At 36.5% G+C, this 14639-nt stretch overlaps 1 protein-coding gene across 1 annotated transcript in view; it reads right to left on the reverse strand.

Moving 5' to 3' along the window:
- The window catches only part of LOC134531803 (LIM domain only protein 3-like), a 276608-nt gene that overhangs the window by 36104 nt on the left and 225865 nt on the right, over nt 1-14639 (reverse strand). The window contains exons 3-4 of the mRNA XM_063367744.1: nt 6826-6916; nt 1122-1259 (exon numbers count right to left, since the gene is read on the reverse strand). Of these exons, the coding sequence (XP_063223814.1) occupies nt 1122-1259; nt 6826-6908 (221 nt within the window). The 5' untranslated portion in view covers nt 6909-6916. The remainder of the gene's footprint in view (nt 1-1121; nt 1260-6825; nt 6917-14639) is intronic.

Below are 14639 nucleotides of genomic sequence, written 5' to 3' on the forward strand. Positions count from 1 at the left end.
TGAAACGATCAAAAAACAAATAATAATTATTTCCTTACAATGTAAATCGGTGTAAGGAAGTGAAACGTGACAGTCGACTCTTCAGCGCTTATTTACTGCAGCAAAGCATAGAAACCACGTGTTGTTTTAAGAGGTCCCAGTTATTGCTCATGAAAAGGTAGGAAAATATGTTTAGCGATTATTTTCTTTAAAAGTTGTAATAGAAATTCATGTAGGAAAATGAATCTGTGCTACGACTGGTTACTACTGCTTTTACTCATTAGCTAACAAATAAATAAATAATAATGGTATTCTTTGACAAATATTTTCTTTAGTTTCGAAAAGTTTACATGACAAGGGCGAGAATAGTAGCTATGCAGTGGTACTTGTAAATTGCTAATCCCATTCAGATTTTATGAATTACAGCTAAGGATCTGAACATATTCTTCTAAACTAATATTTAGTAAAATTGAAGACAAAATATTAAATTTAAATTAATGTAAATTTATAAAATCAATTGTGAACGTCTTTTATAAATAATGACCAGGAGGTGTCTTTTTATGAAATAGACAAATGGAAAAGCAAAATTTGGTAAAGCTTACAAAAGGTTTTTGAGATTCAGCCTGACACTAAATTAACCAAAAAACTTCCAAGTATGTGCAAAATTAACTTCAGCATTTCTAAATAAGTTAATTTAGTTTTAAAAAAATAACAGAAAACTTCCACGTGTATACGAAATTCAGACTGTTTATATCGGTAACTTTGTTTTTGATCGCACGCTATTGCAAGCGTTGTATGAGGTTTAAAGGCTGGTAGGCTTAAGCTGCTACAAAAGTGAAGCGGTATGGTCAACATTCTAGTCACTATCATCAGGGTATCAGTATCCTAATATTCTGGTAGTAGGCAAATGCTAACCTGTAGATGGCGACTGCCATATCGACCGAAACGTTCGTAAATTCACCGTCTTCGACGCGCTAAAAACCACAGGCCAAGCAAACTAGTACCAATAACGACACATCACCTGACACGATTCTTTTTAAACAAGATGTTTACCATATTTAGGTACTTTTTCGTTAACTAAGATGTCTATCGCACGTAAAGTAAAAATAGATACCGCTAACTTGCAAAGGTAAAATGTGTACCTGAGGTAGTCTCTCCGACAGAGGATGAGGTCTGCCTTGGTGTAGAGCGTGGAGCCGACCTCTCCCAGCCGACAGTCGCAGCAACCACACTTCAGGCAGTCCTCGTGCCAGAACAAGTCCAGCGCCTTCAGCAGGTACCTGAGGACAGTCACACATGTAACTTTGAGATAGTCACACATAGAGTTTGAGGTCTGCCTTGGTGTATAGCTCGGAGCCGACCTCTCCCAGACGACAGTCGCAGCAACCACACTTCAGGCAGTCCTCGTGCCAGAACAAATCCAGCGCCTTCAGCAGGTACCTGAGGACAATCACATATGCGACCTTAATATAGAAAATCATAGAGCTTGAGGTATTCCTTGGTGTAGAGCGTTGAGCCGACCCCTCCCAGCCGACAGTCGCAGCAACCACACTTCAGGCAGTCCTCGTGCCAGAACAAGTCCAGCGTCTTCAGCAGGTACCTGAGGACAATCACACATGTGACCTCACCACGATTAGGTCATTACTTACCGAATGCCGTTAGCCTTATGGCTTCACGTCGTCGACATCGAGAATATTGGAGGCGATAAGTTTTGAGGAGATAAAAATGGAATGCATGATCAAAAATTTTCGACATCAAGATTGGTGAGATTATAGTTGGCATGTATCAATGGTTTTTAATTTATTGCTAACATTGAGATCATTAGATTCAATATAATTGTATGAAAAATAATGGAACGAATGAATAAACTTATTGGCGATTCGCCATTAAGGTCATTTACGACGGGAGTGTGTGAGGTGATGATGTAATATTTCAATTGTTCCAATTTCTTGTCGACATCAAGTCACTGAAAACGATAAGAGTTGACCAAGAAAGAAGCATCGATGGATTGAATTTGTGCGTCAGATGGGAGTATATCAAGGTAATCCACTGGCTCACAGCAAAGTCCACAGCATTTTCCATTTAAGAAAAAAAAAATTGAAGTGTATCCTTCCAGGAATCGAACGTTCTGACGGCTCAACTTACGTTGCTGCTTTCACGGTATCCTTAAGATAAATCTTCTAGACTGCATACTGTTCGGGGTAAAGCCCCTGCAATAAAACTGATTCATCCAATGACCTCTGACAGAGTGAGTTGGAGCAATGGTTTATCGTGGGATTTTTACTTTGGAGGACCCGAGTTCGAATCCTGGTCAATACATCCTGTTTTCGGTATTCTACGGTTTCCAAAAACCACTCCACGCAAATACTAAGGTGTCTCCCTAACATTGGCCATGGCTTATCCCTTCTACGATTTCTTTGAATGGGTTGGGTTTATGTCCATCTGAAATGATTTCGACTTTTAATACAAAAATCATTTAAATTAATATAACAAAATTACTAAAACTAAGTTTAGGCAAATATTACGTCCAAAAAAAATGGAACATTGGCTATTTTGTTTTGGTTAATTATATTGTCTTCATATCTGGATCATTATTTCATTACTTATGGATTTATCAAAAATTCTTATTTGGGCGTGCAGAACTCCTGTTCGTGTGGATTAATTTAAGCATTTATCAAAGAGGCCCCTGACTATATATCTATGTATATTCTTTAGTTATTTTTGAATTTGTGTAGTCAATTCAATGTAGCATCACTGAATGTTTGCAGTAGCCGAACGACCCTTTATATTGTAAATAAATTTAAAGTTTTTTTTAGTAAATAATAATTAGGTTCGGCATCGACTGGAAACCGTGGGCAGTGACGTGTTTATTGAGAATTAATATTTTTAAAAATCTTTTTTTATGTGTAACATCTTAGTATTCGGTATACAGAATTTTTATGAGTAATTTCGTGAACGGAATGTAAGTCGGATGGAACGGAAATGTTTAACCGAGGTTTACCCACCTGTGGCGAATGGCGCAAACCAAAGTTCATAAGCCAGACGGGAAACTTTTTAGTATTACCTGCTTCGTGAATTTAACAACATGGGCAGTATTTTAGTAAAATTCCTTTACATTTTCTAGTTAATTTTATTTTATTGTAACCGTTTAATAATATATTTTAAAATTTCGGTTTGATAATAAAGTGATTCAATCATCGACGTAGGTTTAATGTTACACATATATGGTGAGTTTTTTTTATTTAGTAGTAGTATTTGCATTACATAGTTGTTTTTTTTTGTAAAGTGATTAAAGCTAGCTGTTTGTAATTTCACGTAAGCCCTTCACATTTGGTTGGGCTTTGTTTTTAATATATATTTTTTTTACTTTGTGCCGGCCAGTTATGGACTTCATCTGTAAGTAGTGTATGTTGACCGGTCCGGAAACAGGATTAGGAGTGTTGAGCTGTAGCTGATGTCCGCCATCTTAGACTGCGACGTCACAGCGGCCATTTTGGATTACATTTATCTTGACCTTTGACCTTAAGATTGCCTTAACAATTGTCAAAAAGACTCAAAACTCAACAATATTTTACAAAAATTTGCCAAACTCCACAAAAACTTCCAGTTTTTAGGAAAAAAATATCCAAAACCTCCACAAGAAATATAACAAAAAATTCCCTATTTCAAGGGGAAGACCCCGCAAAAACTCAAAAATTTGAAATTTGAAAAACCTCAAAAAATAAACTAAATGTCTTCAAAGCTGTTTAAATTCTCCTTGGGTAAGCCACTATAAGCTTAGACATGTAGCTACGTAGTCTTGTAGTCTCGTAGCCAAGTCATCTTGTAGCCAAATTACATGGAGCAGTTAGGCCTCAGACAGCTGACGCCAAAGACAGAGCTGGAGTCAAAAACAGTTGGAAACAACGACTTTTGGAGCCAATGACATTTGGAGACAATGACTTTTGGAATAAATGACTTTTGAAATCGAAGACAGTTGGAGGCATTCTTTCCTAGCGTTAATTGGCGATCGCCTCTTACTGAGTTGAATGTTCGTGAAAATGTATATCCTTTCCTTTAAATGTACGTAGTCAAGCCTGTATTATCGTATCTTACTGATAAGATCGTATCCCTGCGACGAGATCGTATCCCTGCGACGAGATCGTATCCCTGTGACGACATCGTATTACTGTGACGAAATCGTATCCCTGGGACGACATCGTATTCCTGCGACGAGATCGTATTCCTGGGACGAGATCGTATCCCTGTGGCGAGATCGTATCACTGCGATGAGTACGTATCCCTGTGTTGTTGTGATAGTATCACTACGATGAGATCGTAACCTACTAATTTGAAATTTCGTACAAATGCGTATCCTTTTTGTTAAATGTGTTCCTTTTTAAATGTTGGTTTTACTTGCATATTAATATAAATGGTTCGTGTTTGACTCGCATATTATTCCAGCAGGCATGAGTATATGTAAGCGAGGACTGAACGACGCGACTCTTAGTTTTTTACTGGCTGCGGTGGTGTAAGGATCACCTAATTTGTCTCATCTGGTGCATAAGTCTCGTAATTACTTATTCCTGCGAACTCGATGGCATCATTACCATATTTAAAGTCGAACTCGATGGAAGTTGTTCCATCGTCTACGGGAACCCTGATGGCAGCGACGACGACGGCAGCGCTGATCCCGTTGGTATCGTAGACGACAACCTCGAATACCTTGATTGAAGCTGTACCATCGACTGCACAGATCTCGTCAGCAACGACACAGATCTCGATGGAATGTGTAACATCATCAAATACAACAATAGAGGAGACTTCAGCTAGTGTGGTTACACTAGCAGAAAAGTCTTTAATTCCTGCAGTGTTGGCTGCAGAGGAATTTATTATTGACGACGTTTCACACCACACTCGTTGATGAATAACCAACAATTGAAGTCTTCATCAACTATTGAGCATTGATGTCATTTGTGTGGAAAAATATTCTCCAGCAAAGTTATCCTAGATGACACGAGAAGATAGAATGTGCTAAGAATCTTTCTCACAAAATGTTAAGCTGTAGAAAGTGACGCAAGTAATTTGCAAGAAATGATACGTCGAATAAACACATGAAGATATCTAAAGGACCTGCTGCGCGGCAGAAAGTAAACGTTAGCTACAAAAGCGAGTGATTGATTTTAAGAATACATCGGAAATTGTTACTACACCAGTAAGATCAGCATCTGGTTCAAGCCCGAAAGGTTCGTCTTCATCAAATAGGCATCATTGCACCTATTGCGATATGTCGTTCGTATTTTTCCATGATGCATGAAGAGAAGTGTGAAGCAAATGCATGAAGAATCCTTCTCGTATGAAGTTTCGCTGGGTAAATTGCCATTTTTGGTTTACGCGTATCCACAGTTTAGTATCGAAAAACTCTGTCGGGAAGAGAAAAACTATGTTGGAAATGATCTGGCTGGTCTCTGTATTCAGTAAACTGTTTAGAGCTGAGCATCAGTCTAGTTCAAGCCAATGCAAAATTAAACGTTTTTAAGATTGTTAACTTTATCATGTGTTTTTGTTGTAATAAAGTAGAAATTATGTAATATCATTTTATTTGTAACAATATTTTTTTATCGAAACTGTAATTTATTTTTGTAATTTATTTAAACTACATATTTGAATTGATAATGGATTTAACCAAGGACTATGATCGTTCTAATCAATCATTATTTAAACAAGTAATAATTTTGACGAATTTTGGAATTTTCCCCGAATCTCTAGCTTAATAAATACCGATTTCCAAGATGGCGGCCAATACGGCCAACAAGATGGTGGACACCCTGGAAATAAATAATCACTGCACACTAGCAGGTAAAAATTAAACTTACATTTTGGTATCGCACACTAGCAGACAAAAACAATATGTCGGTTCCATGATGGCGGCCTCCAGCAGACGAAAACAAGATAGCGGACGTGACAATACTAGCTGGTGATATATATATATATATATATATATATATATATATATTGAAATTAGTGGTGGGAGGTCAGTCTGCCGGTGGCTTCCGTGGAGGAATTATCCGTCACTGTGAACCGAGGACTCTATCATATCAAAGTGCACTTTTTAATCAAATTTTGATTAGGTAATTGATATTTTTTATATAATTTTAAAATCTTTCCTAATTTTTCCGATCATAATTACGGCTTTTCCATTTGGCAGATGTGATGTCATATTTTTATATTTTGAAAGTTTTTATAATAAAGTTTATTAATATTTTTAAATATTTTACAATTTTTCCTGATTTTCTAGAATGAAGTTACAGATTTTCAAGATGGTGAGCGTAACGAATATTTCAACGGTTACGTAACGATTCAAAATAGTGGCCGTGACATTCTAATGGTAGAGGCCATGACCTCGGCGGCTTAAGGCGGCCTGTACATCGGGAATTTAAGCCGCTTTGAGGACATTTTGTTTTTCTAAGGCAAAATTCTTTTGAAGTTTTTCGAATTCACAATTTCTAAATTATTGGCGCGGTTTTTTCTCCTCTAAATAGGGAAAAAATTTTTCTATTTTTGAAAATTTTCGGAAGAATTTTTTTTTTAATTGAAAGTTTTGGCAGATTTTGAGTGATTTTGGGCAATTTTTGAGGAATTTTGAGGAATTTCAGTTAAATTTTGGTCAACTTTGAAGGGTAAGTCAAAGGTCAAGGTCATCCAAGATGGCCACTGTGACGTCACAATCTAAGATGGCGAAATTCAGCTCCAGCTCCAGCTCCACACTCCTACTTCTGTTTCCGTATCGACCAACATATACTACTTCTGTTGGCGGGCACTTTATAAAGAAATAAGTAACAAATGCGAACAAAGCATGAAACCCACCTGTCAGTTATTTTCTTGCCGCAGCCAGCGCAGTCTTGTGGTGACGTATTCTTTTGGCTCTCAGCTTTCACGTCCATCGTCATTATGGATCCTGAAACAGCGACAAAGCATGCGTAAATTTTCTACCTCGCTGGCTGACGTTCTAACTAAGAATAATGACTTCACCAGAATGTAATATTCGTTTACGTGCATAAGCCTTTGTTGGGAAATGAGGGGGGGAACTCGGTGTGCACCGACATAAGCGTTAGAATTGAAACTTTATATGTCAATAATACACTGAATGATAAAACAAAATATTCAGTAATTTACTTAAACTTAAAACTAAACAATAAAGTGTATATTAAGAGTAAATATGAAGGTTCACAACTATGACATATATGGCCACGAAAAAAAAATGTAGTCTTACTATTTTTGGACTGTCTACTTTATGTATTTCTTACCCCATTACTTGAAATATGTTAAAAAATATTTATCGGTGTAAAATTTTAATGACACAAGAATTTTACGTTCTTAGATTTTTTTTATAAAACAGCCGTTATATATTTTCATATATTGAAACCAGTTACAGTATTTTAGTTAAATTATGTTCTTATCTTTAGCTGGCCGATTTTAATTATTAGAGTTGTAATTTTATTAGTTTTGACAGTATTTAAATAAATATTATTTTTTGTAAATAAATAAGCAAAGGCTTAATTTAAGGAAATAGGAGAATGCAGCCTTAATCAAACAACGGGAAAATATTAATGGTTATTAGACCAAATAGGCTTCATAGTCATTCTATTATATTATTGTTGTATGTAAATGGTTTGTAAATTGTCTGAGCTAAAATATATAAATTATAAAAGCAGATCCAACATTTTCCATCTAATCATTAACGTACAACTTTTATCTTTCAAGAATTTTGTTTATAATTACCAACCAAATTCCCATTACATCTTTATTACGTGTGTAGATAATACCTTCGTTTAAATAACATTGTCATATTCCCTGGTGTGTGAACGAATAACGAAAATTAATTTACAAACGTCTAAAAACCCAATTATTTGTATTCGTTTCGTGACATGACCTGGTAAGAAATGGCAACAAGTGAAGAAAGTTTCACGTAACTACAAAAATAATAGTAATAAATTCTGGTGAGTATTAGTTTATGTTGGTATTTCAGAATTAAAATCTTTTTTTAAAATAATAAATTTGAATACAAACGTGAAAAAAATCAATTATGCACTAAAAACGTCTATGTGTAAAATTTCGTACTTTCGAAGAGTCTAATGCAACAATAAATAAAGTTTTTTCTATTCCATGCAAATCAAATTAATTTTTTACTAAGTATTCATCCATATTCAGATGTCATTTGAAAAGTAAATAATATGCTTTCCTGATTTGTAAGACACCAAAAAAATATAATTAGAATTTCACAAATTTTACAGGAGAACGTACACGAAGAGGAATTTCATGTTTGATTGTAATGATTTTGTGTTTATATGTCATATGTCGAGTATGTGCAAGAGAACGCTTACAAACATTAAAAGCACCTAACAAAACCAAATCAAATAATGAAAAAAAAAGAAGTTTTATTTTAAGAAATAAAAACAGTGTAAGATGATGATGTGCACCCTTCAACTTTAATCAACGACCTATAAAATATCTATACATGGAAATTTTAAAAAACATCAAACGATTATTCCTCATTTCTGAACCATTATTGCGCCTTGTTAGAACCATTTCCTTTATACTTTAGATTCATTGTGAGCGACCTTTAAAACCCTTATATTACTAATTTACATCGAAACGTATTTCGACCATCAACAACCGCAAATAACATAGTAGAATCCTCGAACACAACGTAGATCTCGTGAGTTGATGGAAGTCATGAACTAGATGAAGTAAGAATACAGATTATGATTACATAAAAAAAAACTACGCTGTGACGTAGGCTTTTCGTTCGTGGAACAGGTTACAACATTGGCAAAACAAAAAAAAAAAAGTCGAAATAACGTTAATAATGCAGGGAAGCGATTTCATTTCGGAAATCGCCGAAAGAGCGCGACTGGGCAAACGCCGGCTGACAGGAGAGGAGTCGTTGCGGGATCCTGGCCGCAATCAATTATTCACCGTGGCCGCCCCTCCAATATCGCGAGTGTTTGGGCGTGACACGGACGGGCTATTTCTATCTTAATAATCTGCGTCATCGCAGCAAAACTTCGCCACGGATCACCGCGCGCGCGGATTCATTTGACAGGCTTCAATAATTGAGCACAGCTTAGCGTTTCCAAATGGAATTTTTAATTCTCGTCAGATACGCCCGTGGATTATAATCCAAATTTTTTAATAAATAAAAAAACCATTTAACTTTCCTCAATTTTCGGTGGAAGGAAAAAAAGATGGAAAATACATCGACGAAACTTCACGCAGATGATTTTTTTTTATTTTTTATTTTTTAAGCAGAAGCCACTATAACTTTTATTGACTCTTCGTAGTTTATGAGTTTTCTCATTGTCCGTATCTTTTAATTTACTCCCACCTTTCATTTTACTTTCTCCTGCGACATTTTAAACGTCACATTCCTCCCGCACTTATTGCAGAAAATTTCAATATTTTTTAAGTACTTCTCGCCCGATACTTTAACTTCAACGTCATCTGTATGCGACTGCCCGTTTGCTGCTAGCCTTTTGGCTCCTTCTCTGCTTCTACCCCCTCCCCCCTCAAACTCTTTTCCTCTCGCCTTCCTCATTCGTGGCATGCAAAAAAAAAATGATTTCTTACTTTAATTCAACACACTTTTTTAATTTTGTTCGGATGAAATGCAAAGGGATTATAGCTTTGATTTATATTCCTCTGCTTGCGTACGTAGATGAAAACGAATATTATCCAATATCATATCTTGGTTAGGGACATTTTATTTTCAAGGAAAGCCATATTGAAATCTTAATTTAAAAAATATTTTTTTTTGGGTCTAAGAAGATTGCATTTCACAAAAAAAATTAATTATATGATTAATGTCCATAATAATTAAACAATAATTCATATTTTAAGTATAAAAACTAAATAAAGAACAATTGATTCCTGTAGAAACATAGCAGTAAATAACCAGTGGAAGCTCAACAGGAAAAAACTTATAGGATTAATGGTTGATCGAAAACTTTTAAAGAGTTCTTACCTTTTTCTACCTAATTATTTTGTATGATTTCTTCACGTCTCACAATTATCATATAAATTGTCATAAAACATTTACTATAGAGTAGAAAGTTCTTATTTATAAAAGCTTTAATAAGACTTTTTGCGATCAAAAATATCATCTACAAAAACATAAATTATTTTGATATTTGGTTCAACCTTTTATTAGATTAGCTGTTGAAATAAGAGATTTTGCCAACAAGTGAAAATCACAAATATAGCCATAATTTAAACAAGAAGTAGACATTTTAACATATGATCTTTTGCAATTTTCCGTGAAAATATGAGTGGTTAAATGAATATAGCCTACTAAATAGTAGGTAACAATTGACACTGTTTTATCATAAATGAATGACCTGAGTTTAAGAATTCATATTTTCAAAACTATTACGCATAATATAATCAACAATGCTATAAAATAAAAAAATATATAAAAATATATTTTCAAAATACAAATGTATTCTATTTGTGAACCTTTCGTAACACGACAAACATCTAATCTGTAATCAAGTTCACTGCATACATTTTGCAGTGTTAAACCGTCAAACGATTCTTAATACAGCAGTGATGCGTTGTTCAAGGTCATAGAGTGTTTTCGGCAACGTTTTATGCTTGTCTTTTTTACACCATCAACCCGTATATTTAAATTGTACGTACCACCTCAAATTTTTCTCGTGGCTTATTTTTTCCTTTCCGTAGCGATTTATAAGTGCCACTGCGTAGAGGCTACGTGGAAGAACTTATAAAAAATTTTAGTATTAAAAAAGTTGAAACCAATATGACGTCTATCTCTCCCTGAAATTATTCCATACAATACGCTACGTCCGACACTTTTACCTAACCAATGATGTATGTCCGTTTCTTAGAATACTGTGACGAAAATGGGAATAAAACTAATTTAAAAAAAATTAATTTTAAACATAAAAAACATAAAAAATAATGCTATTATTATTTTTATATTACAGCAGTGGTAATATGCTTGATTTAGAGAAGCTAATTTAAATTGTTTAAATATACAAAATTGCTTTATTTTGTTGGTGACTTTTCGGTTGGTTTTTTATTGTTAATGTTTCATGACTTTTTAAAAAAAAAAGTTCGTATTGAAGACTTAAGTTTTGTAGCGGCCGTTTTTTCCCTGTGCAATACTTTGCAACGACAGATTCACTGAAAACGTGTTGACCATCCCAGCATCCACTTCTTCACGAAGAAGTTAAGTACCAACCACAACCATGTTGATCTCGTTAATCCAACGTCAGTGAATTAATTGTAATACTTATTTAAAACTAAACAAAAAATGCAGCTATCGGGTTAACGTTTTGGGTGTTTAGCAGGGTGATTTATCCCTTGATGAACCGCGTGCTACTCAGCACAATGTTTTGGGCTGATGATGATGGGGGGGGGGGAAGTTAAATGGAAGGAAGGGGGAGGAATCTTCCCTTCCACGGTGAAAGAAAACGGCTGATAAATGTTTCTTGGCTCCTAAAGAATTCAGTTGTGGCGGTGAAAGAGGGTGCGTTTTCTCCCTTAATACGTTCCGTGTTTCTGAAGAGAGAGAAGTAAGAGGGGGTGATGCGGGTTGTTGAAGATAGAGAAGGGGGTGGAGGCGCGCGCTCTTAATGCGTTCCTGATGGGACCCACGCCGCCTTCATGGGGAAGGTCGGTTGGGGGGAGGGTGCGGCGGAGAAAGTTAAGAGGATTGCCTACCTGGCGAGCCGGCAGGGGAACCACGGATGTACGGACCCCGCGATGCCCAGCAGCTGCCAGGGTAATCTGCTCGGTGCTGATGTTGAGTTGGCGTGGAATGACGCGCGGCGAGAGAAGGTAATCTCAGGAGAAGTGACGCCGGCCCTCACAGCCGCGACACGCAACAGTGTGGTTTTCCTTTCCCTTGTCTTCCCTACCACGGGCCAGATAGCTCTTCTTGATTTGGTTTTACGTGTAAAACATCACAGTTCTCACTATAAGGCATTTGGTTAGAGTAATTTCGTGAATGAAACGGAAATGTGTAACGGACCGTGCAGCTGTCTGTGGAATACGGCGCAAAACAAAGTTTGATAAAAAAAAAAAACTTTATAGCATTAACGGTTGAGTGACTGTTTACAAGATAGGCAGTATTTAAATAAAATTACGTTGAAAAACGGATCTAAAGCCAAGGTTAAGTATTTTCTTTCACGTAATTTTTTCGCTTTTATCGGAGCCGTATGGTTATATAGTTCGATATTTCGGAATGCTGATCCAATGATTCGATAGTCGACGCAGCTGCTCCAGCAGGGAATTCTAGCGGCGGGTGCGGAAACTACGTGCGATTCACGTCAAGAATGTAGTTTAAAACACAAATTTTGTATATTTATAATGCTTGGCATTATTTCGAAGAATTCTACGTTAAATATCATGTCTGTGTTTTGTATTAAAATTATATTTGCAAGATGAGAACCCATCAATTTGTTTGTTACCGAGGGTAGATGTTACACATCTCTGGCGAGTACTGAAGGACTTGCTCAATTGTTTCTTTCAAAATTAACAACTCTATGTCAATAACTATTCCCTAATAGCAGAAGAAACAATTTGGATCAAATATATTCTTCTCTAGGTGTGCTGATAGAAAAAAGAGAGTAAAACGATAATGTTATTTTTTCCTAGCAAGTAAAGTTATTTGTAATTATGAATTCTGTTTATAGGATGAAATTCATGAAAATAACGCAGTTTTTGAGGGGAAATAGCATAGCCCGTTGTTAAATTGTATTCTAAAGAATATTTCGGATCAACAGTCCGGTTTTTATCAACATTTATGTTTATATTTACTGGATTCACAGTCACAGGCAGGAACGTTAGGACGTGTGATTACCGCAGGCTTTTACAACCACTGTCTGAACAAGCATAGGTCAAAGCCAAGACAAGTATATGTTTCGGTTAACATTCATATCGCCATCTTCATGCAAACAGTTGCCTACTCTTCTGTATAGTTCCCTTCCATTTATTTTCTACCTATTTTAATTTATTTAAATGTCCAATTTAAACATGCCTTTTTTTACGAATTTTACTCGTTATAAGTTTTAACTTTACTACTATTTTAAAAAAATCTCGGCGTGGGTTTTTTCTCACAGGATTAAAAAAAGACAAACACACATTTTTTTTTTTTGCGATACGTTTCTTCCTATGACATTGCACAACCCTACCGTGTTTTTCTTGTGTACAGCTGAAATTCTGACGGCTTGGAATTTTAATTAGAGCGCTATTTTACAACAGCTTAATTATTTTTCGAGGGGGTATTAAAAAAAATTCTCGGGCGGCGGACCAAAGACAGAGGTTTACCGGCGTGAAACGAGAGCCTTAAAACGTGGAAACGAAATGAAGGGAGAGGGGGGTAAAAAAAAATACTACGAGAAGGAAAGAGGACACAAAAGACGGGGTGAAGGGGGAGGAAGGGGAGTTATAAAATGGTTGTAAAAAATGAAGGCCGGTCAAGGGGGGAAGGGAAAACTACAGGGCGACACCTGTTAAAATGGAGTATATAGGGTTCTGGACGGCAGCTTGGACCAGTGGACGAAAATAAAATATTGCCTTTCCAGCTAAAAGGTGCCCCGCACCCAAGCAAGCTCTCTCTCTCTCTCTCTCTCTCTCACTCACACGCACAAACACACATGAAGCGCTCCGGTACGGGACATTGTAGAACTTTGTAGCCATCGCTTTCGAAAAAATTTAATAAAAATGTCAGCTCAAGTTGGCGCCCGAGCGCCGGCAGACGGAAACGCGGGGGAAGGAAAAAAAAGGGGGGGAGGGGAGGGGGAGAGAAGGGTTTAAAATTAAAGCCGCGTCGTTACGGGAACACTATCTTACTCTTAGGACTTCGTAAATTCCACTCACGCCTCCTCCTGCCCGCCAACACCCACTTTTTTTTTTTTTTTTTTTTTTTTTACCAGGTTGTAATATTGCGAACCCGCTCCGCTCAAGAGTCTCTCTCTGACTCTCTTGTGCTACCTCTTCCCCCTCCCTTTTCCCCTTTTCCGCCTTGCCCCTCCTCAACGGAGATGTCCAGCACTGGACGACGTTACTGGTAGGCGATGGTGAATGTAGCGATAAAAATTAGATTTTTATCGTAAAGCTATCGCAATGTTCAATATTGCTTACAAACACAAAAAAAAAAAAATCAGCGCTACACCTTGGACATCTGTGGGCGAGTTCTCTTTAAGCCACTCCGAAGACTTGGTTGCGCCAATGACCATCCAGGTGTACTTCGAACAAAGCCTTCTCGTTGCAGTCGTTACCATTGTGCGACTTTCGGAAAATGTATTCCTGTATTTTATTTTCATGCTCTCTACACCCAAAACCATCGTCTAGTTATATATTACCTGGAATAACCCAATGTTCTCCAGATTTTACGCATCGTGAAGTAGCTCATGATTGTTGACAGAAGAGATATGTATGTATGTATGTATGTATATATATATAAAACAAACATTATTTTTGAAGTGAAACTTCTTTTTCAACTTCATTTTCAAGCGTTACGAAAGTTCCGATCGTACGAGGGGAATAGTTAGGTACGTGGTGGGGAACCAGCAGAGGAGGAGATGACAAGCGAGAAGCAGAAATGATTGAACCATACTTGAACATAGGTACGCATGCTTGCACACGTATATACT

The sequence above is a fragment of the Bacillus rossius genome, chromosome 5 (assembly GCF_032445375.1).
Source record: "Bacillus rossius redtenbacheri isolate Brsri chromosome 5, Brsri_v3, whole genome shotgun sequence".
Taxonomy (NCBI): Eukaryota; Metazoa; Arthropoda; class Insecta; order Phasmatodea; family Bacillidae; genus Bacillus; species Bacillus rossius.